The 25,064-nt window shown below is 38.5% G+C and overlaps 1 protein-coding gene across 2 annotated transcripts in view; it reads right to left on the reverse strand.

Annotated features, from left to right (window-relative positions):
- F5 (coagulation factor V) overlaps window positions 1-19,656 on the reverse strand; it is a 36,987-nt gene extending 17,331 nt beyond the window's left edge. Inside the window, exons 1-12 of one of the 2 annotated variants that reach the window (XM_065049931.1) lie at window positions 19,568-19,656; window positions 14,103-14,194; window positions 12,676-12,798; window positions 10,764-10,976; window positions 7,784-7,927; window positions 6,708-6,929; window positions 5,819-5,984; window positions 3,932-4,109; window positions 3,669-3,771; window positions 3,071-3,282; window positions 2,182-2,332; window positions 1,556-1,765 (exon numbers count right to left, since the gene is read on the reverse strand). In XM_065049931.1, coding sequence (XP_064906003.1) covers window positions 1,556-1,765; window positions 2,182-2,332; window positions 3,071-3,282; window positions 3,669-3,771; window positions 3,932-4,109; window positions 5,819-5,984; window positions 6,708-6,929; window positions 7,784-7,927; window positions 10,764-10,976; window positions 12,676-12,736 — 1,660 coding nt within the window. In that variant the 5' untranslated portion in view covers window positions 12,737-12,798; window positions 14,103-14,194; window positions 19,568-19,656. Of the gene's footprint in view, window positions 1-1,555; window positions 1,766-2,181; window positions 2,333-3,070; window positions 3,283-3,668; window positions 3,772-3,931; window positions 4,110-5,818; window positions 5,985-6,707; window positions 6,930-7,783; window positions 7,928-10,763; window positions 10,977-12,675; window positions 12,799-14,102; window positions 14,195-17,248; window positions 17,509-19,567 lie in introns of those variants that run through there. The other variant, XM_065049930.1, reaches the window with a different exon arrangement.
- Between the last annotated feature and the right edge of the window lie 5,408 nt (window positions 19,657-25,064).

Genomic DNA, 25,064 nt, shown 5'->3' on the forward strand with positions numbered 1-25,064 from the left:
GATCTTTTGAGAGAAAGTTTTAATTTTGTCCTGTCCTTAGTGTTGTGTGCATTGCCCTACAGAGCATTCTGAACAATTATGTTCTGAAGCAATGTTGACAAACATTTGAAATACACAGTATTTTAAAAGTTTTTGAATGCATAAAGGATTATCTTTAAGATAATGAAATAATTTGAATTTCCAATCTGGACACAAACTCTTCAGCTGCCAATTTAAGGCATCTTAAAGCTTTTAATAATTCCTCCAAAACTTAGCTCTCCATTGTGAAACTATGATCTACAGAGAAGAGGATAAAATCATTTTCCCTAAACAGCATTAAACAGCATCAAATCAAGTTCTTTGCTTGTTACAGCTTGCTTTTGGAACTAGCAGGTACGATAGAACAGGCAGAATTAAGAGATCCTGAGAAAACAAGCCTTTTTTTTATTAAAAAGGTCACATAGAATTTTTCTGCATTTATCAGAGTTTGAGGTGACCTGCACAGTTTGTTTTATTTCTAAACAGCAGTAAATTTACAAAAGAAAACATCCCCTAGATGGAAGAACAGACCACATACCAAAAATCAAGCAAAAGTACAACCGCATTACTGAGGAGGTTTCTGTAAAGTCTGATGGAGTATTAATGATTCCCTACCCTTGAATAATAATAAACACTTTACATTTTGAATTCATAAGGTCTTGATGCTGTGAAATCAGTGAAAACAAGCTTTGAGCGTGTAAAGAATGTTATTTAAATAGAAGATACAAAAAAAAGGTATTTTCAATAGGATAAGGATACCTAAACCTTGTGGCATTTTAGGATGTTCACTAAATACAGCCTTCAATGAGGAAGAACCTCTGTCCTTTTGGAGGTTAATTCTGTAAGTGTGGACTACATGGGTTCTAGTGTCACATTTCAAGATATGGTATTAATCCTAGTTAGATATTGAGATGTATTAATATACCGGTGGACTGATGATCTGATTCAGTCAGACAGACTTTACTGCTTCTAAATGACCACAAGCCCCTAAGGTGAGGTATAGCCACTTTGTCTAATAATGACTAGCAAAATTCACAGTCTTGGCCCATTTTAGTTATCTCAGGTTGGACAAGTGTGCGGTAAAATTGGGAATCACAATGTGAAGTTGATACTGGATTGTTTCCAAGGACAATCTTAGAATTGCCTTAAAATTATCACTGCTAACCCCAATACTAATTTCAAAGTGGAAAAAAAAAAAAAAGGGAAGAAAAAACCACAACAAAAAATCCCCACAATCAACCAAACCCAACAACACAAACAAACCCCAAACAATGAACCTCCCCCCAAAAAAGAAGCCCCAAAACAACAAAAAAAGAGAGCCTCAGTATAGCACAATTATGTTCTGTGCTAATTGTGCGCAGCCAACAAATCTCCACACACGCATCAGTCACACTGGGGAATGATTCAACATTTTCCAGCACTGTGTTTATCTGAAAAGCTTTCTTTCCTATTTGAGTAAGTCCTTATAGACTGGAATAAAATAAATAATAATAATAGTCTTAGAAGAACTGTCAAACACTATAGTTTTACCACTTACCAACATTGTCCATTTCTACTGTGACTGATTCTCCACTCATTGGGAAAAGGTTCAACACATCTTCATACTTCCCTTGATACAGAAACGCATGCCCAGAAAGGCGAACAGAAACAATCTCATGAGTGCCAACACTGGAGAAGTGCCACTGAACCACACTATCTTGGCAAAATCCAAGGATTTCACTGCTGTCAGACACATAACCATTTATTGCTAAAAATAAAGCAAAATAAGTGGTCTTAATATTTTCAGAGTAAGACTTTTGAAACTTCCTGTTCTTTGATGTCAGTCCTCTGCACTGGACTCACATTTGCACCTGGAAAGAGATTGGCACAGGGCCGAAACCACAATAGCCTTGATGGAGATTCCAGCTCTGGAAATAGTATCTCTAAGGCAGCAGGGTGCTGCATTAAAGTTAAATAACCCTTGCCTTTGCTTGTGGGTCCAGAGCCAGCCTGGTCCCTAAAATAGTGCATATATAGTACAACAGTACAGTGCTACCTGGCATGGTTAGAAGTTCACTGACTCTCTAGAGAATTCCCCAATTGTACTACATCTGAGAACAAGCAATCACTGAATGTTCAGGTTCACACAAGCTTGCACAATACTCAGGTTGATATACCACTCACTGTGCATTATGTTCGAGTTATAGAAGTTGGGATCATCCCTTTTAACACTGGCAGGGTTGCTGCAGTATTCCTTGATGTTATCCTCTATGTACCAGCTTTTATTTTCATCAAACACAGCAAACATCGCCTGCTGCTCCCCATCTGCTTTTTTCTGAAAGACAATCAACACAGCAGTTATACTTTATGAGCACAGACATATTAAGGACTCAATCCTACAATTTTTCTTACTTACAATGTAAGCAATATAAGCTTCACCAGAGTTGTGGTAAGCATGATCCAAGGGCTAGTGAAAGGGAGTAGGGGGTCAAGACTTCAAGGTGACAATGCTACTACTGCTACAACTGCATGGTGGAGCACTGAGGAAGGTACTAGCACTGCTGAGACACAGATGGTGTATGACTGGTCTCTCTGCAAAAGGACCAGGCTCCTGGTTTGACCTGAGCACAAGCTTGTGACCTTTTTGCAAAGAGAGCCACTCTCCCAAAACTCTCCCATGCTGTTTGACTTGCTTTGGATTCAGTGATCCCCAAGACTGTCAGATCCTGTTGAATTACATCTGTTACAGAAAGGGACCAGCTCATATCTAAATGTTTTTAGAGTGTGAAGCTATAATAGCAGCAGGAAAGTTCATTATCAAATCTAGAAATAAACTTTCAAGTCAGGCTGATCTTTTGTTGAAATGCTGCTGTTGCTACGAAAATCAGAATATAATTCCTCTAGTGCTGTGGACAGCTAAAGGACTGTTTCTTCAAGGCATTTCTTCAGGAGCCTATTGGTTTAATTGCTCTCTATATGACAGCTCTCTAAGGGGAGCAAAACCAAATTCACTGTAGATCAAATAACACTATTTGAGCAAAATGTATCTCTAAGATGTTGCCAGACTTGTTACCTGCACACCCTTCTGTGTCAATGCTTCACTTTTACAAATCAGAAGTGGGCCAATCAGTCCAGAGGCTATATCTCTCTCGATATCTACAGCACTATGATATAGCCTTGTAATGCATTGTGCGTCCTGCGCAGTGGGTTGGTCCGTTTTAGCTATTGTCCATTCATAAGTGTATGTCTTCCCTGGTTCAATTCCTCTACTCTGGGTGTCATTGCCTAAGGAAAAATGTAGAACAGTAATGACAAAAGCTTAGAGACAGATCTTTATATAACATCAGAATGCACCTTTTAATGAAATTGCTCCAGTTAAGCCATTTCAAGCTACCTCTAAGACAACTGAAGTTCAGCATGAACCTTTGTCTCTCTCTAAAATCACAAACAAGAACAGAAAACTAAGACATAAAAAACGGTATCTGTCTATGCTTTGCAGATAATACCTTGGTTCCTCTACAAGGCAACACAACAGGTCAGCAGAGGCAGAGCACAGAACTGAAGTTTCCCAGTCATGCACATTCCTAGCCAGCACATCTCCTTCAAAGCAAGGAAGCCCTCCCTCCACAACCACTAGTGGCATGCAAAATCTAATTTCACAAATTTCTTACTTGTGGGATCCGGAGGATAATCAGTCCCTTCTGCATTCTTTGAAAGTGTCACTCCATGGAAGTAAATGCTGTAGGGTCGACTGGCCTTATTTTTGAATACGATCTATATGGATAGGCAAATGACAAAAAAATAGTTTAGTGTTCAGCAAATCCTTGTCTCAGCACAAAGTTTCAACTATAGTAGAATTCGCCCAGATTCAGCCTGGGAAGTGTTGGAAAGGCAAATGGATGTCTTAAATACTGTCTGAATTTATGTTACTTACTTTGACTTTGTCATTGAGTTGAGCTCTGATAATAGGGCCCAAGATTCCAGTTTCCTTGGGACGAGGATTTTCCAGACGTTTAGTGAAGCTGGCATCAGTATATTGCCTAAAAATAGCCTTTTTATACTTTTTACCTATGAGATTTGCAAAGTTGTCCAAGTGCTGTGCTTTATAGTGTCTTAAAAATAAAGGAAAAAGACAAGCAATCAACAAAACAGAATTAGTACATTCAAGCAACTGGTAGAAACCATACCACTTGAAAAAAAAAAATCCAAACCCTAGACTAACCTAATGCTCTTTACCCCAAATTCTAACCTAAATTAGGTAAGAGGAAGCTTGGAACATTACTTATGTTTTAGTAGCATATATGACCAATTTAACAGGTTCTATATGTAAGAAAGATACAAACTGAAGTAGCAGTTATATTTTCAAGATAAGACAGTTGAAATTCCTCTTGCCCTTTTACAATGGCATAGTTGAGCACAGAAAATCCATTTGCTTACAGTAGCAAAGACTATAGGAGACACAGAAATAGATATTCTTAATCCCAGTCAAGCACCATATAATAAGCAGTGGAACACTCAGGTTTAAAAACATTAGAAGTGTTAATGCTGAGAACTAAACTACGATAAATATGGGGAAGTAACACAGCGGAACATGTTTGTCCCGGTCACTTGCATTTCAAAAAGGGTTACTGAACAGGGATAAACTCTCTAATTTTGAACAGAGAAGGAAAAATCAGAGCACTGAGGCAGTTAAGTAACGCCACGTAACTAGTAGAGAAAAACAGAAAAGTTTGCTCCATGCAGTCCAAGAGCAAATAAGAAGGGAAGCAAATCATGCCGAAGAAGGAGGAATACTTAGAGTTATGTGAACACTACATTATAAGGAGGTATATGAAAATATAACCTCATTTAAGGTAAAGACTTGTTTTGCTTAAATCCTTAGTTTCTTACGAACATCAGCTTGTGAAGGCATCAGTACTCTAGCAGTGGGGAACTGACAGATTGCAAATTTAACCTTACAGTGCATTGGCAGCATTGAGTACTATGACCTCACATGTGTTACATAACTCCTTCTATTTACCTAAAATTGACCAAAATAGCCCAGTATGCTTACTTATCATGACCTTTACTACCTCTACATTGGTACATGCAAAGGTCATTTACAGAGACATCTCTTTCTCCTAGTCCCTAAACACTTTATTGCACTAGACTTTTAAAAACTTTTATTCTCCAGAAATATTTCCTCCCTCTCAAGGATTGTTTATTTCAGCAGAATTCATGTTGAAAAGTAATTTAGAAAATAGGCTTGTATGCTACTTAGGGCATTTCCTAAGTTATCTTCATATTTTGGGCTCCCTGTTAGAGGCAGAAGAGGGGGTCCACTTTTGAGGTCCTCAGTAAAGAACGTTCTTGTCACACCGGTGAAAGTCCCATGGAGGGCCACCACCGTGATTAGGGAACTAGAGCACATGACATAGAACATGACATAGAAGGCAAAATCTTAGTTTATTCAGTTGTGTGAAGACACAGCTAAGTGATTAACTTACTTTTATTTTCAACTATTAAATGGGAGATTATAGAGAAAACCGAATCAGATTCTTCTTAGAGTTGCATAGAGAAGAGATGAGACACAATGGACACAAGGTGCAATATGAGAAAGTCTGATGAGCTATAAGGAAAAACTTTTTCACTGTGAGGTTGCAAAGGTGCCCAGAGAAGTTGAGGAGTCCCAATCCTTAAAGACAATGAAAATTCAGCTGGATAAGGTCCTGTGCAGCTGGATCCAACTTTGTCAATGGATCCCAACAGGTCTGCTCCAACCTGAATTATTCTGTTATTTCCTATTAATATTCCATATTACGTTGTCAACATATTATTTTACCTATCAAGGCTGGCTGGAATACTTGGGGCATAATCCCAAGTAACTTCTTCTGCAGCAATGAAATATTCCCAGCTTTTGACCATAAGACGTTCTTTAAAGGAGAGACGACTCTTCTTCACTTCTTTGTCCCCACAGTCTCTTACAGTGAGGTAACCGTGCATTCCAGCTAATTGAGAAGAAACAGTTCCACAGTGATTTTCCATTCTATGAACCCTTACCACTTCAACTGCATTTCTCAGCTAAGGCTGGCAGCAGATATTTTTTCATCTGATTGCCATCTTTTCAAGCTTGAAAAGGCTGCATCTATGTAGACTATATGTGGGCTGGAGCCTTCCAAGGAGCCTGTATTAATCAAATGGAATACAGAAGCTCTCTCAATTAGCCCTCTCTGAAAATACCAGCTGAATAGATAGAAACTTTCTTTTTCTCTCCTATTTTTTTTGCTTGTCTGGCTTTAAAATGTGTCTTCCAACTCTTGTGAGACATTTCTCTCGTTCTTTAAAACAGTATTTTGATCACTTCTGAGAGAGGGAGATACCCACTTTCAAATTATTAACAGCAAATATTTTCAGAGCAACCCTTAGCTGAAAGTGCCCTGTTTCTCAGGAAACAGGTGGTTCCTCAATCATTTTATAATAGTGCTTTTGTGAACAGCGCACAGAAACTTAGATGTTGCAGTACTCATTCACTGTTGCTCTGTGATCTGCACACAGCAGTAAAGCTACAGATAAGAACATCTTTTAGTTCTCCTTCCAGCAGAATGCCCTGTTCTCCAGCGATTGTCATTTCACTAAGAAACCATCTGAAACACAGTAACTGTACCATTGCAAAACAGTAGAAGCCATACGGGACAACTCTACAGGTGCCTAAGGAATAGATGTTTCCTTGCCTTGCAGGTGCTTTTGGACAAGAGAAGATATCAGCCACCTTCCTTCCTGACTCACTGTCATGTTTACTGTGGTTGACGCTCCTCCCACTAGGTTAACAGTAGAAATTCGGCGACGTCTTTGCTCCATGGACTGGCCATTGATATGGATGGAGAAAATTTCTGGCTCGGAACTCATTCCTATCAAATGCCAGCTAATGTTGTCATATGCACAAGCCTCTAAATCTGAAAGAGAAATGGAAGTAGGGTTCAGAATACAGGCAAATCATGCAAGTTCCCTGAGCACATTAGGCCTGAAGTGGATCTTCGCTCAAAATGTCAAAAAACTTCTAACTCCTGTGATCAGTGTTTGCAACAAGAGGCAGTTTCAGAGCTTGTAAATGGAACAGATACAAAAATCTTACATGCAAGTGACAACCTGACTTATAGTGAGCTAGAGAAGATGGAAGAAAACCAGTAGCCTCTTTTGAAAGCTGATTTGTCCTTGCTTGGGGCAGCGAGAATGGAGGGGAAATGGCAAGGATCCAAGCTAAAGCATAAGTTTATATCTAGTCAAAGTAATTATCCAATGTATGTTTAAAAAATTCCACCTAAGGCAATTTTTTGTATTTACTCAATGGACTGGACAGAGATATGAAAGTAGTTCCTTCGAGAAACACGGGGAAAACGCTAGCAACAGAACAGCCCCATTACCACCTTCCTAGTCTTCCCACTTGTCTAATTTAATGGTAACTGACTTTCCACTTCCGTGATGTTCTATATGCTGTAAAACCAGCAGTTCATGTAATCACATCACTCTGTCCCCATCAGCTGAGTAAAAAAAGGAGGAACATATTTTTTAAGTTAGTAATCCTGTTCTTAGAGCAGAACTCTTCTTAGATGTAAACTTGTTTTCAGCAATATGGCATGACTTCCTTCCAGCAGCACAGATCCTATTCTGGAATTTGGATGCACACCGGCATGTTGTAAAAAAAGGCTATATCCCATTCTTTCACATCCCTACTCTCTTGCATAAAAAGCAAAGGTAATATTTAGTCTTCATCAACATCAATTTAATTTCACATAAGCCTGAATAGTACCTGGTAATGTTCCATCAGTATAGCCATTAATTGTGTACTTGAGTGATGCTGATCTTTGCCAACTCTTGTTTTCATCAAACACACCAAACATCAGTACATACTCCTTGTTGAACAGTTTCTGTGACCCATCCTCATTTAGGCTTCCTGCGAAGAAGAAACAACAGGTGTTAACTTGAAGCAGAAGTAAAGCAGATTTCACACCAATGTAGTGACATTAATATGAGCTTGATTCACCTGTTAGCATGTACTGGCTGAGCCTGACCAAAACAAGAACTTAAAAATGCTCATAAAGTTGTTTTATTTCTGAAAGTACTTTTGGGTTGAGTAACCATAAAATCAGAAGTCTGTAATATCCCAGAGAAGATTAAAAAACATGCAATGAATTGTCTCAGACAATTCTGGCAGAGTGTTGTAAGGATTTCTCTAATGAATGGGAGCACCAAGCAGTCTTCTGTCCAAAATCAGCACTGGCCTCTTTTGAGACTGCAAGACAAGGGGAAGAATGATGGTGGAGCCACCTGCACCATGAATGCTGCCTTTTCAAGCACTACACTGAGGTCAGCTCCTTTAATATGCGTGAAACCAACCACTCAAAGAACCTTTACATAGAAAAGACTTTGACAAATACTGCTCAATTAGATCAGTTATAAGAAACCGTCTAGTTGAGTTTGTGATACAGGTGACATTTCTAATCAACAAGTAGAATTCATTCTTGACATGTCACACAGAACTAGTGCAATTCTACTGATTCTTTCCGAAGATTGCTCACATTAAAAACTTCCATTTGCTACTTTCAATACATAATCCAGGACTAAAACAGACATCCCTCTGGACTGCATTAACTAAAAATTTGGGAGCTTGCTGATTATTCTACTTAGGAGGAGACACTGGCAGTGGAAACAGTTAATGTAATCCTTTCTATTTATGAGAGGCCACAAAGTCCTATTTTCCTGCACAAAAAGAAGGCCTAGATCAACAAAGGAATTAATCTGATCGTCACACAAAGAACATTCGGTCAGTGCTTTAACTCTAAGGTCTGTTTTTTACGACCTTCCCAGGTTATACCACCTGTGCTGCTCTTAATGTCTCAAACTGTGGCAGGTTGACCCCAGCCAACAGCCAAGCACCCACATGGCCACTTCAGTGTTTCCCTTCCCCCAGCAGGACAGCGGAGAGAAACAGTAAGAACAAAAGTGAGAAAACTTGTGGGTTAACAAAGATCATTCAATAGGTGAAGGGAAGAGGGGAGAAAACAAACAAAATGAAGTCACTCAGCACCTCCCACAAGCAGACTGATGCTCAGCCAGTCTCTCAAGAACCTTGGAAGCCGCCCCAATATTCCTGCTGTTTCTTCTTCCTCTACCACCAGTTTTAATTGCTGAGAATGATGTTACATCGCAGGGAATATCCCTTTGGCCAATTCAGTTCAGCCATCCACCTGTGTGCCCTCCCAGCCTACTTGCTGGGGAGGTCAGAGTGGTAAAAAGAGAAAGCCTTGAAGCTGTTCAGCAATATCTAAAATGTGGGTGTATTATCAATGCTATTTAGCCAGAAATCCAAAACGCAGCACCATATGAGCTGCTGTGAAGAAACTTCACTCTGTACCAGACAGACCAAGTACACTGGCATTTTGCACATCTACAGTATCTCATCTGACTTCCATCCTACTTGTGCATCACCCAGTCAAAGAAACCTTGTCCAAAAACCTTAAAAATGTGATCAGTTAGCCATTTGTCTTTCCTCTAGCTAGAAACATGCTCAAATTGTCTTGAAGGTAGCGCTCAAACCAATTCATCTCCAACTCATACGCAACTGAGGCAACAATACATGCATGAATCTAAGAAACCTAAGAAGGAAGAAAATCAAGTAATTCCAAAGCATTTGTCCAGAATAACTCCACCAGTGTGCCATAAAACGCGCACATACACATGAACACAGAGAAAGAAAACTCAAGAAAACCAGGAAAATAACAAGTCCTAGATAATACTAAAAGTACTAATTCGCAAAAAACTTTAAGAGGAACATAATTTATACTAATGCTGCTCCTTTGGGGTGACATGAGCAAATGTGCTCTGGAATTAAACAGATGTCTGTCAGTGAAAAGAGTGCCCTTGTACAACCCGCACTGAACCAGTTTTATGTTTACTTTCACGAAAGTTTCAAGGTCCAAGTCCATGCAGTCTGCAATCTATATAAAATCTTTGACCCAAACTGCCAGGCAAGATGATCAAGCTAAGTAACACACAGACCTTTCACTAAAAGAAGGATATATAACTTTGAAAAATTCAGGATTTAAGGGATCAGCAAGAAGTTTAAGTAGCTTCTACAGTGGTTTGTTTTTTTAAACTTCCCTTAAATCAGTGGCATGTTGTTTACAAGTCCTACAAGACAACAGTTTATATTAATGGAGGTGGAAGTCAATGACTCAAACTGCTAAAATCTCAAGTCCTCAATCACATGGAAAGCAATTTCCAAACACTTATAATCTGTTCAAATTTGGCCATATTTTCAGATGACTAGCATAAGACACACTGCTCTGCTATTTCAAATCCTTGTTACAGAAGAGTGCTACAGCCTCTTGATCAGACAGCCTTTAAAAGCCACAAGTAAAATAATTGTTATTTCCTGTCCTCTTTGGAATGGACGAACCATTATGAATGAAGCTTTAAAACCTATTTATTCTAAGTCAGGAAATTTGAGGTTATATATTTAGCAGTTAAGCAACTGCAAATGCAACCAATATAGGCAAAGGTAATTAATAGCACTCTGTCCATCCTATAATTATAAGATGGATCTGCATAAAAGCTGGCGTTTAAAAAACACTGACATCTAAAAGAAAGCTGATGAAAATAATTTACCTTACACTGCATACAAAGTTGTGAAAAGGAAAAGAATATATCTTCCCTCATTATCACACAACCTTAGCTTTATTTAAAAATGAAACTGTATTACCTTATAGTAGTATTAAACATTTCTTTACCTTTCTTACAGATAAGCAGTGCTCCAATCAGACCAGAGTTAAAATCCATTGCCATGTTCTCATGAGAATAGTATGCATAAGTAAGACAGGGCAGGTCAGCTTCTCTCGGACCAACTTCTTCTGTTATATCCCAAACATAAGTGTAGACCTGGCCTGGAAGTACAGCATCGTCTCGTTTTTCTACAGATGATGTTCTGTCATCATACAGGCAGCCTGCCAAGAAAAGTTAGTAGGGCGGCATGAAGACAAAGAGTAATTAAAGCATGTGGAATGTTCTCCTACAATCAACTCCAAAAGCTTAGTTTGTTTCTTGCCTATTTGGTATTTAATCTTTAAAGACATAACTCATGATTCTACTCCCATTGAAGACAGTAGCGCAGGGGAGATCCGTTATTCCACTGTCCTGTTCCTTACAGATTAAAAATTTCCTAGGACTGTCACCACTGCCAAAAGGTGGGGCTCTTCATCAGCCTGACTAGGGTTAGGAAGGCACGTAGCCTCAGCCTCTGCTCACTGATACTCTGTGGAGGAATACTACCTAATTCGTGAACTTTCTAATTGTCTGTCAAAGCTGTAGTGCAGGTTAGCATTGCCTTGCTGCCTTAGACCTTTTGTGCACTGCATACCCAGATGGCAGTAAAGGCCCATATCTATGCCTACCATATCCAAGAAATCTGTAATATGACAAAGGGGAGCCAGAGAATCGAAATCCTAGGTGCAAGATGCACATTTGTAAGACAGTCTGAATTGTCTATCTCTTCCAATAACATGTTCTGTCTAACTCCATGTGATGGGGTTGCAAAACTCCTTTTGTACCCACACAACCAATAATGCCTTGAATAAATCTGTAAACTGCAGGTTGGAGCTCTGGCTCAGCACCCAGGGCAGGGTAATTCAAGCAGCACAAGTAACAACCCAAACTCACTCTGTGCTAGTGCAGACACTTAAGTGTCAATTTGGACACATCTTATAATGTCTTTCTGCTAGTTTCAATAAGGGTTCCAAAACCTGTACTTGTATTTAAGAATTTACATGTCCTGACCTTGAGCCAGCAATGTGCCCTTGTGGCCATGAAGGTCAACAGTATCCCGGGGTGCATTAGGAAAACTGTGACCAGGAGGTCACCAGTAAGTTAAGGTCCTCCCTCCCCCTCTACTCTGCCCTGGTGAGGCCGCATCTGAGTACTGCATCCAGTTCTGGGCTCCTCAGTCTAAGAAGGACAAGGAATTACTGGAGAGAGTCCAAGAGATCCTACAAAGATAATTAGGGGTCTGGAGCATCCTTCTTATGAGAAAAGACTGACAGAGCTGGGTCTGTTCAGCCTGGAGAAGGCTGAAATAAGGCTGTTTATAAACATCTCAAGGGTGGATGTCAAGAGGATGGGACCGGACTCTTTTCAGTGGTGCCCAACGATAGGATGAGGGGCAATGGGCACATACTGAAGCACAGGAGGTTCCATCTAAATATGAGGAGAAACTTCTTTACTTTGAGGGTGCCAGAGCACTGGAACAGGCTGCCCAGAGAGGTTGTGGAGTCTCCTTCTCTGGAGACATTCAAGGCCTGCCTGGGCTCATTCCTGTGCAATCTGCTCTGGGTGAAGCTGCTTTAGCGGGTGGGTTGAACTAGATGATCTCCAGAGATCCCTTCCAAACTCAACTATTCTGTGATTCTGTGAAACAGTATTAGCACCCAGATAGCTGGTCAGGAGACTGCGCAATATCAGACGGCACTCATGTTCCTAGTCTGACACTGATGAACAAGAAAGGAGCTAACTATGGGTGTGAAGTTTTAGTCCAGGATCAACAGATATTTGTGACACACATATGTTCAAACATCAGTCTGGGCTCCTCTATATTTCATGCAGTAGTCTACAAGTAAACAAACAAAACATGGAGGTTTTTATAGTATTTACCTTCTGCACTTTTGGTATAAACTATGCCTTGGGGATGAATACTGACCGGTTTGTCAGCCATATTCTTAAGGTGAACTATTAAAGTATCTCCTACTTCAGCACGCAGAGTTGGTCCCAGAAGTCCTGTAGTTATTCAAGACAAAGAGGAAAATGTGAGCAAAACATTATGTTTATTGAAACAAAGAGAACTCTCCCCATATTAGGGAATGTGAGCTCTCTTAAAGTTCAAGTTGCAAAATTTCTGAAGACAGAAAATATAGTACCACTGCAATGAAGATTTATCCACAAAAAAGCACAATGGTATTGAAAAACTGCAGATTATAGTCAGAAATGTTATAAATTTCATGTTTGGAAACTAGCACTTAATCACAGGAAAATGGCAGATTTTGGGGAAAAAAGTATTTCTGAGATGTAGAAAGTTTATTAAAAGATTCATGTTGAGGTTCACTGGAAGTTTCTAGGGATCCTTTATATACAATTAAACAGTTTTCAGAAGGCAGACCTTTCATAGTTTAAGCAAAGAACAAAAAGATCTCTTGATTCCAACATGTAATCTACAGAAATAATCAGTTCCACATTGCAAATTTTTTGAGGTACAGTTTCAAGAGGGGCTTGTGTCTATTCTTCATGTTGCAAAAATAAGCAACAGAAGAAGCCTGCTAAGACAACCTTTGGCCTCTCTTTCCGTGTAAACCATTTCATAAATTTATTTCTCCAAAGAGAAAGAAGTAGTTTAAAAAAAGCCACAGGAGAATAAATAAAATTGGAATAATCAAATAATAGACTAGACCTTTCAGGGAAGCTTGTAAGAATTTTATATCACAAATCTCATGTACGTTTACTTTGAAATCTAAATACGAATGTCTGAACAGCTAACCTCTTAAATTACTTATTTATATGAAGTGCAGGAAGACCTTAAAGTACTTTGAGTAAGTATCAGAACACAAGTATCATACCTATGTATGGCATAAGTACAAGAACTTGTCTCAATCTATTTAAAGCATCTTCAAGCACTAAGAGATGCAGAGGCAAGGGAATATCTTTACTACACAGCCTCATAGCTTTTCTTTTCCCCTGATCTATCAGAAACAGTCTTAGAACTTAAGTTTCCTTCCATGTTGAATGTATAGTGTCATCACTGTGACTGTGCTGTACAAGTCTAAATGCACATGGGAAATCTCATCAGATGCTGAAAACAAAGCAAACAACTTTGTACCATGCAATTAATTTGCAGGTAGCACTGAGCCCCAGGCTCTGAAAATCCAGCTTCTCTATGGCCTTTGAAAGTCCAGTGCACTGTAGAGACCTCACCCCCTGTGCCTATTTGGTTTATGTGCAAAACAATCAACACAAAAATAAAAGCTTGTTTAGCTTGTTATTGGCTTTACTACAAGCAAAAATACTCAGAATATTTCTTCCCTGTTTACCTGCAAATTTATTGGCTGGCTTTTCTTTTTTAAAATCCACTTCATATTCTCTGTAAGAAATTTTCTTAAACACAGGATCTGAATGTTCCAATCTGAAACCAAAAGAGTTGAAAAAAATTAAAAAGACCAAGATGCCCAGAGATGCCACTGCTGTTTAACAGATATCTCAGAAAATGAATTCTGGAATTACATTAAATCACTTGCACATTTTGCCAAAGGCAGGGTGCATAGGCAAACTCTTCTTACTGTCTTCCCCTCTCCCTGTTGAATCTATGATGTTCTTGAGCTATGCCACTTCATATTAGACATTCAATTACAGTACATAGCACAGTTTACCCCTGATTTTGCTGGTGGTTTCTATAGGTCCTTATTATTCTGCAATGAATGTGTCTTTGTTTTCTCCGTTTAAGACAGAAGAAAATGTCCTGATCATGCTTACTTAGAAAGCATCTGACAAAATACTGTGAAAGAAACATTAATTTCTCCTTACTCTACCTCATGCTTGAACTTTAATAAGACTCATCAGAAGGATTCTGCAACAGCATTAAAAGCAAACTCCTGTAGTAGCAATGACCTTGGAGACAAGCACAAAACTCCCCCCTGACAACAACAGAGGAGCTCACAGCAAGTCAGAAAATTGCTTTCTGAGAAACGCTGCAAATGTCTTTAGCCTTGTTATGTAAATAGAATCATGCATGCAGTAGACCAACGTTTTCTTAGAAAATACTTAGGCAAGCAGAAGGAAACCAGCACACAGCATCCTGCAATGTCAATCATGATGAGAAGAAGGAAAGAGGGAGAACAGCCTGTATTGAGTTTCACATTTATCAGTTGATTTCTTAGTAGGTATGGTGACTAGATCCAACAGTAACTCCACTTGCTTTGTTTGTAAAGCCCTTTGAGACCCCTTTGGCAGTGGGGAGCTGATGGGCTGCTTGTGCATGGAGAGGCTGGGCAGACAGAACACAGTGAGCTTGCTTCAGTGACATCCAGGGACCGTAAGGGGGAGATCTCTTTTTGTAGAAATCTTGTGTAAACCCCTCTAGGACACAGAGTCAGGTAAAAGCAGTATATGTTTCAATTCCATTCTCTTTAAAGTGACCCCTGAAATTTTGTTTCACTCTTTAAGGAGAAGGACCCGATCCACAACCTACATTGACAAGTGCTGCCCTTCAACAGAATATGCACATAAGCCTATGGGGTGGAATAGGAAATTTCTCAACACCAATTGTATAGGTACAAGGAACAAAACACACAGCTTACTAACACCTCAGAAATCTCAAGACTATGCAAATAGGTTTACTTTAACTTTTGGGAACAGCAGCAGCAATGCTGCATGCACACATAATACATTTTCACTTTGCTTTGAAGTATCTTATAAATATCACTTGTACATGTAACTAAGAAATCTCTATTAAGTTGGCTGATGCTCTGAGAAGTTAAGTCTCATTTTATAACCTGTATGACAGGAAAATTAAGGAAATAGTTCAAGAAGAACCCATTTTCTTCTCAGCCTGTCTTATTTAGAACCAAAAGCAGCAGAGTACCAGATTCTCACACCATATTTATATGTTCATTTCTATTGAAATCAGAGAAAGTTAGATACCCAAATGCCTTTGGGATCCAAGCCATTAGTAGTTCTTTAGTGAGTATCTCCATATTTGTTTGTTTGTTTTTTGGTTAAATTTGTGTAAGCTCTACAAAGCTCATAAGACCCATTCAGGATGTGACTTGTTGTAAATACTCATGCAAGGTATCTCAACAGGCACTGCATGTGAAAAACTCCTACCTAATCACAGAGTACTTCAGCCGTGGTCTGAGGCTGCCTGTCTCTACTGCATGAATGCTACCTATCAGCAATGTGACATTTAACGAAACAGGAGCTGATTATTATATTGATGCATCTGTTGCAGATGAGAATGAAGTTCTAACTACTAAATTCACATGCCCAGGTCAATACTTAAATGGTGTTTGGCTTCATATTCCTACATTTAAACCCTGTTTTCTTCTGTCTTGACAGTCTGACATTATGCTTATGCCAACTTCCAAGGTGAGCTTGAGAAATCACAGAAACTTGGTTTGAATTAAGTCTTGAAAAAATAGTTAGAAAAAAAAAATAAATCTAAATTTGAACTAGAAATGTCATTTCCATATAATCCAAAAATGCAATACGTATTTAAAAAAAACCACAAAACAACAACAAAAACAAAAAACAAAAACCCATCACAAACTAAACAAAGATAAAGAAAACAAGCCATCCACCAATATAAAAAACTGCAGTAATATCTAAATACACCCTTAAATGTAGGAGAACAAGTAATTTGTACCGTTTCACTCCACAAACAAATAAAATCTGCGTACAGTGACTATAGCAAACATAGCATAGGAACAAAGCCTAATTTAAACAGAATTCTACATAACATCCAAGTTTTGTCATCTGTAGGATTATAAACACTCCAAGTGCAATGCTAAGGATAATAGTGGAAATACAAATAAGATATTTTATATGCTTGATTGCTGTACACATGTAGGCTGACCATCCTGCAATGCTATCTAAAAAGAAGCACAAATTTAGCATTTTCACTTGAAGTATTGCAATGCTTGATCCTACAGCCTTTACTCAGTAGAACTCAGGATGGACATTTCACAAAAACTACTGAACAACTCAGAAACAACATAGCTAGTTCCAAAGTTCATCAGGCTCTAATTTAAGTGAAAGTGATAGTGTCCGAATTGGAACATCTTTATCCCTTCAGCAAATTCTAAAGTCTGAAAGTTTTCGAAATCTTACCAAACCACGGCTCAACTTAACATTGCTCAAAATCTAGATACCTTAAATAATAAAATTAAAAAACAAACATCAGCTACATAGAATATAATAAAAGCAAGCCCTGGAACATATTAACAAGAGTGCTCTGAAAGCACAAAAACAATTCTATCCAATAATGAAGTAAATAAAAAGCTTTGAATACTTCTCAGGCTCCACTTCAGATCAAGCTGTTTAAAGTCACACAAGTTCCTCTGAAGTCAACAGATCAGGCTCTGAAGTCCTCCTGGGCTCTAAAATTCCACAGGAGATGGGAGGCATAAAACACTCAGTCATAAGATAGGACTAGTTTCATGCTTCTTATCCTGCTCTTTGTTACCTGGACTTTTCCTCAGGGTCCGGTTTGTAGGTCCAGCTAGTGATCTGAGCAGCTATATAGTGCTCCCTGACCTTCACAGCTCCCACCACATGCTTCTCCGAGTCTGGCCACCATGAACCAAGCAGAAGCAAGAGAAAAAGATGCATGCAGTGGAGTGTCATGGTACAGATGCCTGTTGGTGCAGCTCTGGAAGACGAGGCAGAAACTGCTGCTTTTATTGCTGTTGCTGCTTCTAACTTCCCCTCAGAAATGAAATAATTGTGATGCAAGAGGGTAAAAACATTTGCTATGCTCAGGTCATTGCTCTTCACCTCCCCCTCCCCTTACTGACAGGGATCCAATAGAGATAAAAAACTGTTTAAACTACCTTCCTTCCCCTCCTCCACACCACCTTCAGTGAGTGACAAGCACCGAGAAGCAGCTTGAGCCCCACTACAGACTGTGGTTGGGTCATTGTGTACTGAAGCAGCAGGACACCAGAAGCAGAAAACAATTACTTAGATTACTTACAACTACAGGATGTTTGACTTGCATGGTTAGGAAGAAGGGGGGCATGTTTTTTGTCTTCCCAGAAAACAGAAACCCAGCACACAGCTGGCACTGATGGAAATTTCCCAGTTAGATCTACATATCCTATGAAATAATTTCCACTTAGAAAGCAAAATGCTGAGGGATTAGGTGTGGGGACTAAAACTGGATGCAGAACTAAATCTAGTTCAGATCACCATATATTGCATACTCAGAACAGTAAGTCAGTGCCCTTTCCAGACCTGTTGTCAACTTCAGTTTGGTTCCCAATACACTCTCAAGTATCTCAGCTAATAGATAACAAACGGGCTTCTCAGTGGTAGCTAACAGGTCAGTCTGTTAAGACTTGCCCATAGTCAGAATGTTTCTATTTTCATCTTGATTAGGATCTGTTAACATTTATCTTAAAAAAAAAAAAAAAAAGATTAGGAAAACACCTTTTGATAAGATAATAACTAACTGACTATATCACCAAACATGATTCCTTGCTTTTGCCAGTGCTAAGTTTGTCAAAACAACAAGAAAATTGTTGAGTGTGTCTCCCACACTGGGGTTACTGGAAAAAGAAAAATCCCTACCTATTTTTCTCATGGACAGAAGATCACAACAACTGTTTTCAAGGAAAAAATTACCTAAAACCCAAATCAAAATATTTCTGTCCCAGATCCAGACAGAAATAAGGACAATATTTCCTCAGATTACTTCAAAAGAAAACCTGATCAATTTAGGTTTGATACACTGTTCAACAGCAGCTTGGTTAATTCTGTCCAAACCATATGGTACCACGTGGCCTCAAAAGAGACAGGAAGATGGTTGGAAAAAACCTAAGACAGCCAATAGCTAAATGCTCCCTACCAAACTTCAGAATAGTTTGGTGCCTAAACCTGAAAACAATCATGATCACTTGGACAGCATAAGACTACAGACATCAAGGAATAGTTTCAAGGCACCAAATTGAACTTAAATTACCTCCTGCTGCATCCACATGGAGTTAACCATTTGTTCCCACGAGATGCTTTGACACATACATTATGTATGAACAGGACTGAAAACAGAATCCAACAACAATTAAGATGGACCAGAATGCATGCATTGGTATTGAAGAGAAAATCTTAGGTAAACACGGTCCAATAGTATTTCATTACCAATTAATTATTGTTTTGATTAAATAACTCACTATAATCCTTGGAGAAATACTTCAATAGTTTTTAAGCAAAAAAAATAATATCTCTTCTCTACTCTGGTCCCAAACTCATCTCTGACTCAAGATCTATTTCAATGCTGGTGCTTAAGAGTTTGATAGTTGGTGCGAAAATACCTATACTTTAGATTTTATAAAAGAAATCTCTGGGCAGATGGACAAATCCTTCTTTGATCCAGAACTGAGTGAAGCAGCTGGTGCTCAAGTGCCCAGCACACTCTGTTAAACATAAACCATCTTCACTTTTAAATTCGGTTGTATTATCTCCAGGCCTTCAACATCCATACAGCAGCACACAAAGTATCATGCATCTTTATCATAACAGAAACTGATTCATATTTGACTCCAATCCCTACCCACTGGGCTTCACAACACTGTTCCTAAAGCTCCTTCCAATACAGGGATTTGAAGACCTTCTTGTATTCATATGTGAATGGCTGAGGAGATGAAACTAAAATACACTTCAAACAAGTCTTCCTGTAATTCTGTTTAATTAACTAAGTGCTTGAAATTGGATTTTCCACAGTAGGTTTCCAATACTAAATTCTTCCCTATAGCAGAAGCTAAAAATTAATACCCAGAATACCTACATAAAGTTCCTCGCTTGGTGACTGTGAGCTGGGAATCAAAGCCGATATCAATTAGTTTCTTCTCTTTTATCCATTTTGATGAATTTGAGGGTGGTATTTCTCAAACTTCTCAGCCAATGAACTGTGCAGTACCGATCAAATGGTAAAAGGAATTAAAAACACATTACCTCAATGAAATCACTTTTACAAGGGTGGCTAATAATACTGATAGTTTTAAAGTGTATCAAATTAGACCAGATATAGTTTCCATTAAGCTGAACTGATAAGCATGTATTACCCTTCTTTAATCCTTTGAGAACAAAAAGTTCAATATTGGCTACTCCCTTATTTTCTCCTCTTCTCACACCCCTTAGGATCAATGTAAGACTGAGCCACCCGGAATTATCTGGGTTGGCTTTTTTGTTGGTGGTGCATTTTTTTCTGGTGTGTGTGTGCGCGCACGCGTGCATGTGTGTGTTTTTGTTTGGTGGTTGTTGTGTTGATTGTTTTTTGTTAGCTTGTTTCTTTTTTTCTCTTCTTTAAGCTATCGCATCAGATTGTCTCCTTTGGGAAGTTTCAGTGTTCTGAAAAATCATTATTAATAATCTAAAGACCTTGCTCCCTTTCATCTGACCATTAATTTCTAATATCTATATCTTCTGTCTGATATAGCAAAAGTCTAATCCATACACACCATTTTTTAATTTAGCATTGGTTGCCTGCAAGCTGTTACTATTAGTAATGTGTCAAGTGACTAGAGAACACATTTTTCAGGCTGAAGCCTCCAAGACAACACAACTTTATTGTCTATTCATACATATAGCCATGATCTGAGCTGCTTCTACTTCACAAAACCGCACATGCAGCAAACTTTGTATTTTACCCTCATTGCTTAGAACATGTTCAAATGTAATCTACATTTGGCTACCAGCAACACCAAAAGATCTTGTGGGCAAAAGCCATGCATGGAGAAGCACAGGTCTAGTCCCTGCTGGAAAAACAATCTCTGCAGCACAATGAATTATGTTATCCCCAAAACAAAGCATGATATTTTGGATGTACTGATAGTTTCATGCTTTTTTTCATTTGGCATTTAAAGATAACCATAAGCAATACTTTTTAAACACTAAAAGCAGGTCTGCATCTTCTGACTGAGGAGATTACCATCTGTTCTGATACTCAGTAATTATAGTCCCAATTCTTATTATGTTATATGTCGAAACATACTACAAGAGTGTACTCACAGTACTGCTCTAAGGCTGACCTTTAAAACTAACTGGGATTCCCAGTTTTTCACTCAGCCTACGCTGAGTCTGAACAATCAAGAACAGGTAACTCTTTAAAAAGAGCTGTGAAGTGGTGACTTACAACATTCTGCAAATTATAGATTAGGGCCCACCATAAGGTAGGTTCTACTTCATCGCAAATGCTATCAGAAATGCCAGCAGGTGGCCATATCCCGATGGCTGCCACCAGTTTTAACAATTGTATTATTATGACCGAGGGGGAGCTATTACGGAGAAGAAAAAGTTGTAAACCAGTTATTGAATTGGTTGCTAATAATGCCCTAACATAGATATCCCTCTCTCTCATTCAGACACAAAAACTGATGCACAATGGTCCAGCACGTATACTTTGTTTAGTGCAGGGTGAAAGAACTTTCATGGGCAAATAAGGAGTTAATTATTGATCAGCAGTGAACAAATGGTTCTGAATGTTGGTAAAAGACAGACGGGGCACTTACCAAAACTGTCAGGCACAGCCGTGAACAGAAGCCATCAGATAAATATCTTCACTTATAGAAGAAGCCACTAAAGCCAAGAAAGGTTAATCTGTGAAACAGCTCATTTTAGAAGTATGAAGTAGATGTACTATGTCAAAAACCACTCAAGCAGGCAAAAAGAAAATATGTCAGGGCAACTTAGGCTTTCTTTCAGACAAGAACTTATTAAAAAAAAGATTATGTATGTGTTTTATATTTGATAGCAGATCATATAAGAACACATTCAGCACAAATGTTAAAGGCCAGTCGTGTAATGTGTGGTGTCATACACACACAGCAAGGGAGTTAAGAATGTAGAACAGCATTACAGACTGCTCTGGTGCTAAAGGCTTCAGAAGATACATAATCATGTCTATTTAAACCTAAATACATTCACGTTTTAAACCTGTAATTTTCCTTAGGTGAAAAGCAAGTGTCCTTGATTAGAATTGGGTGTTTCTCCAGTCAATATGTTTGCCAAAACCAATTATTTAGCAGGACCCAAAACTATTAGCACAGAAACACTGAATAAACCATTTCAAAGGAAAAAAAAAACAACAGGTATGTGAATTTTCTAAATATTGTCAAATCTGATCTCAGGGTTTTAAAAAGTTAGGTCTACCACCACCCGCTTTTGGTCTGAAAAAAAATTCATTGTAAGGAACGAAAAAAAAAAGAATATAGTAGCTTCCTCTCTTCAAAGACTACATTAACCTTGGACTCAAAATTTTGCACTCACACAAAAGAAACCTTTTCCCCCCTCTGTGTGTTTAATTTGTGCCAGAAAATTTTCAGTTTGGCCCACAAAGAATTTTGCTTCTACTCTAAAACATGTTTGTGTTGTCTACGTTCCAGTTTGCCTTGTTTACTAAGAGATTTCTTTCTTTTCCCAGGCTTACAACTGATATGCTATATCAGACCAGCTGCCCTCATGCTAAGGCAGTCCAGCAGCATATTCAACTTGGCCTTCCTTTCTGTAAAGAATAAAAGTAGTAAGAATGTCAGTGCCCACAACACAATCTTAACCAGGTGGTACAGGATTGCAAGAGTCTGCAACTCAGAAGATTTGCATCTTTTTATCACAAATTCATGTTGGAACTGAAAATGGATTCTGAAGAAAAAAAACCCTCTTATCACATACATACCTTCTTCCAACAACAGGTATGACACTTCAGATGAATTAATTTTTTATTCTTTCATATGATTGCATTTTCTATATCTGGGTTGTTGGTGTTTTTTTTTTTTTTTTTTTAAATAGGCTGAGAACAATTCTTAGAAGTTACTAGCAGAGGTCACTTTCTAACAGGAAAGCAGATACTTCACATCTCTAGCAATGGATCAGGCTGTTAGCAAGCTGGTTAGCCAAGCTCCACTTCCCACACCCAAAAATGCAGCCATTGAAGGACAAAGTTGAAATTGCCATCATTTTTAACACTATTTCCACCCTTCATCATTGCTGGTTTAAACTTTTAGAAGACTAAATACAGAAGTGCATTTCCCATACGTTGCTTGTTTTGATTTTTTCTTCTATGTTTATTTTTTTATTGGAAGCAGGAGTCTTTTTGGCATTTTAAAAGTATTTCATGTAAATTGAGGACTAGGTATCTTAAGTTTGACAACAAAGTTCGTGATGGTAATAATTTTAAACCTCTGCAAGGTTACTCCCTTTGCATTATAAACCATTCCCTGCACATAACTTCGGTTTAGGTTCAGTGCAATCAAAATTCCACTCACATCTTCACTGCATGTAGCACCTGTAAACTACAATGTACTCAAAGTACAAGATCAAGAGATAGAGATCTAGAAGGCAAGTAAAGAGCCACAAGAACTACAAGACGTGCAGTAGGAAAAGGACTGCAGCAGAGCAGAACTTCTCAGGAGCTATTTTGATGTAGAGGAAAAATTCAGACAATTAATGACCATGTAGGATTTGCCAGAACATATAACTAAGGTTACTATGTTTCCATATGTTTATAGCTGTTATTACAGCAGCAATCTTCACTTCTAACAGGAGTTTTTAATACTAGTCCCAAACAAAAGGATTAACATACAGTATAACTGCTCCAAGTGTACCCCTGTCAAATTTGCTTGCTCACGTACAGCCACTTTGATATCCAGCCAGCAGAGCACCACATATTAGTCACCAAGCATTGGGTTTTGTGATACTAGATATTTCTGTGCTGCAAATGCCATAAGACATTAAATATTATGGCACTGATGGCAGACATTGGCAAGTTCTCTTCAGTTCTTCTGTTCCTGTTTTTCTGCAAGTGTCAAAGAAAAAGGCCTTCATCAGTTTACACTTAAAAAAAGAAAAGTCATGCCACTTACTTCTGCCAACAGCCTGAGAAAGAAGAACATGATATCTGCTAACTCAACACGATGGAGACCAGTGAAAGACTAATTCACCTTCTCAAAAGAGGAGAATACACACTTTTTAGGGAGACGGAAGTTTCAATAGATTCTGACAGAGCAAAGGTGCAAAAAAAACCATCACTGCTGGTTATTTTAAGTCGTATTCCTTCTTTGCTTCCCTCCAAACCCCCCTATTTGTTGGGTGGAGGACAGCTACTTCCTTTGTTACCAAAAAGCCCAAAACATCTCTGAGATTAGTCTGACAGGGAAAATCCTTTAGCATGACTCAGTGGGTGTGGTTAAGTTTTAACAGGTTTCAGCTAGTATTACTCTTCACTTACATAGACATTGCTTAAGCTACTGTCCAAGAAAAAGGAAGTGAAGATAGACATCAAAAGAGGAAAACCAATTTAAGCACAGTACACAGAACTTGATTACAAGCTCTCACGTAAGTAACAACATGGGAGAGATGACAGCCAAGCTGAGGACTAGTTGTGCCAGGACAGGGACCAACCATCCTACCCAAGAGTAAATTCAGTCGGTTGCAGACACTCAACTTCAGATTACCTTGCAGAATGGAAGTTGGACATTTGGGTGACAAAGATGCTGTCCTGAAAGCTAAACAGGGTTTAAGTGTACATAATAAATATAAATACACACACACACATATATATATGATGGTCCTTTCCTCCCATTTTCATTAATGAAAAACATTTTGCAGGGCAGAAAGTAGCTACTAAAGTCCGGATGCATCTGCAATATTTGAGTTCATAAACAACTCCATGTATATCTACCTCAAAAAGGAAACCATGCTGTTAGACTATCAGTTAGTGTAGCTGAGGCAGACAAATAATCACAATTGAAACTTGCTCAACCATAGAAATCCTCTCTCTTTACGCCAAGCTGTAATTTTGCCAAGAAGATTGTTATTATTACAAGGACTACATACTAATATGCCACCTTTTCTCCCCAAAATTTCCATCTCAAAACACCAGCCTTGCTCAAGTGTAAATCTAAATCACCTTTCAGAGACTGGTTAGTTACAGCTATTTTAGTTTAAGATGTAGTCAAATTTTCCTAACATGATGATCACCTATTTTCTTTCAACTTTCAAAATCCCCTTCCAGCTAGAGGAAACAAACATTCATAACTAGGAGAAAAAACCAACACACAAAACTCTGAAGTGAATTTAAATGGGGGAAAAATAATAATAATTTAAAAAAAACCCCCACAGGTTCAGAAATCAGCAGTGAAGCTAAATGCATTAGGCTTCTACAAGGAAAGTAGGCTTTAGCTTCCAATAAGCAAAAAAAAGTCTTCTGTTGAAAGAAAATGGAAGGAATTATAGAGGAAAAAAAATTCGCACCTCTTAGTGCAGTGTCTGTATAGGAATGAGAGTGA

This window comes from Columba livia, chromosome 1 (genome assembly GCF_036013475.1).
Source record: "Columba livia isolate bColLiv1 breed racing homer chromosome 1, bColLiv1.pat.W.v2, whole genome shotgun sequence".
NCBI lineage: Eukaryota > Metazoa > Chordata > Aves > Columbiformes > Columbidae > Columba > Columba livia.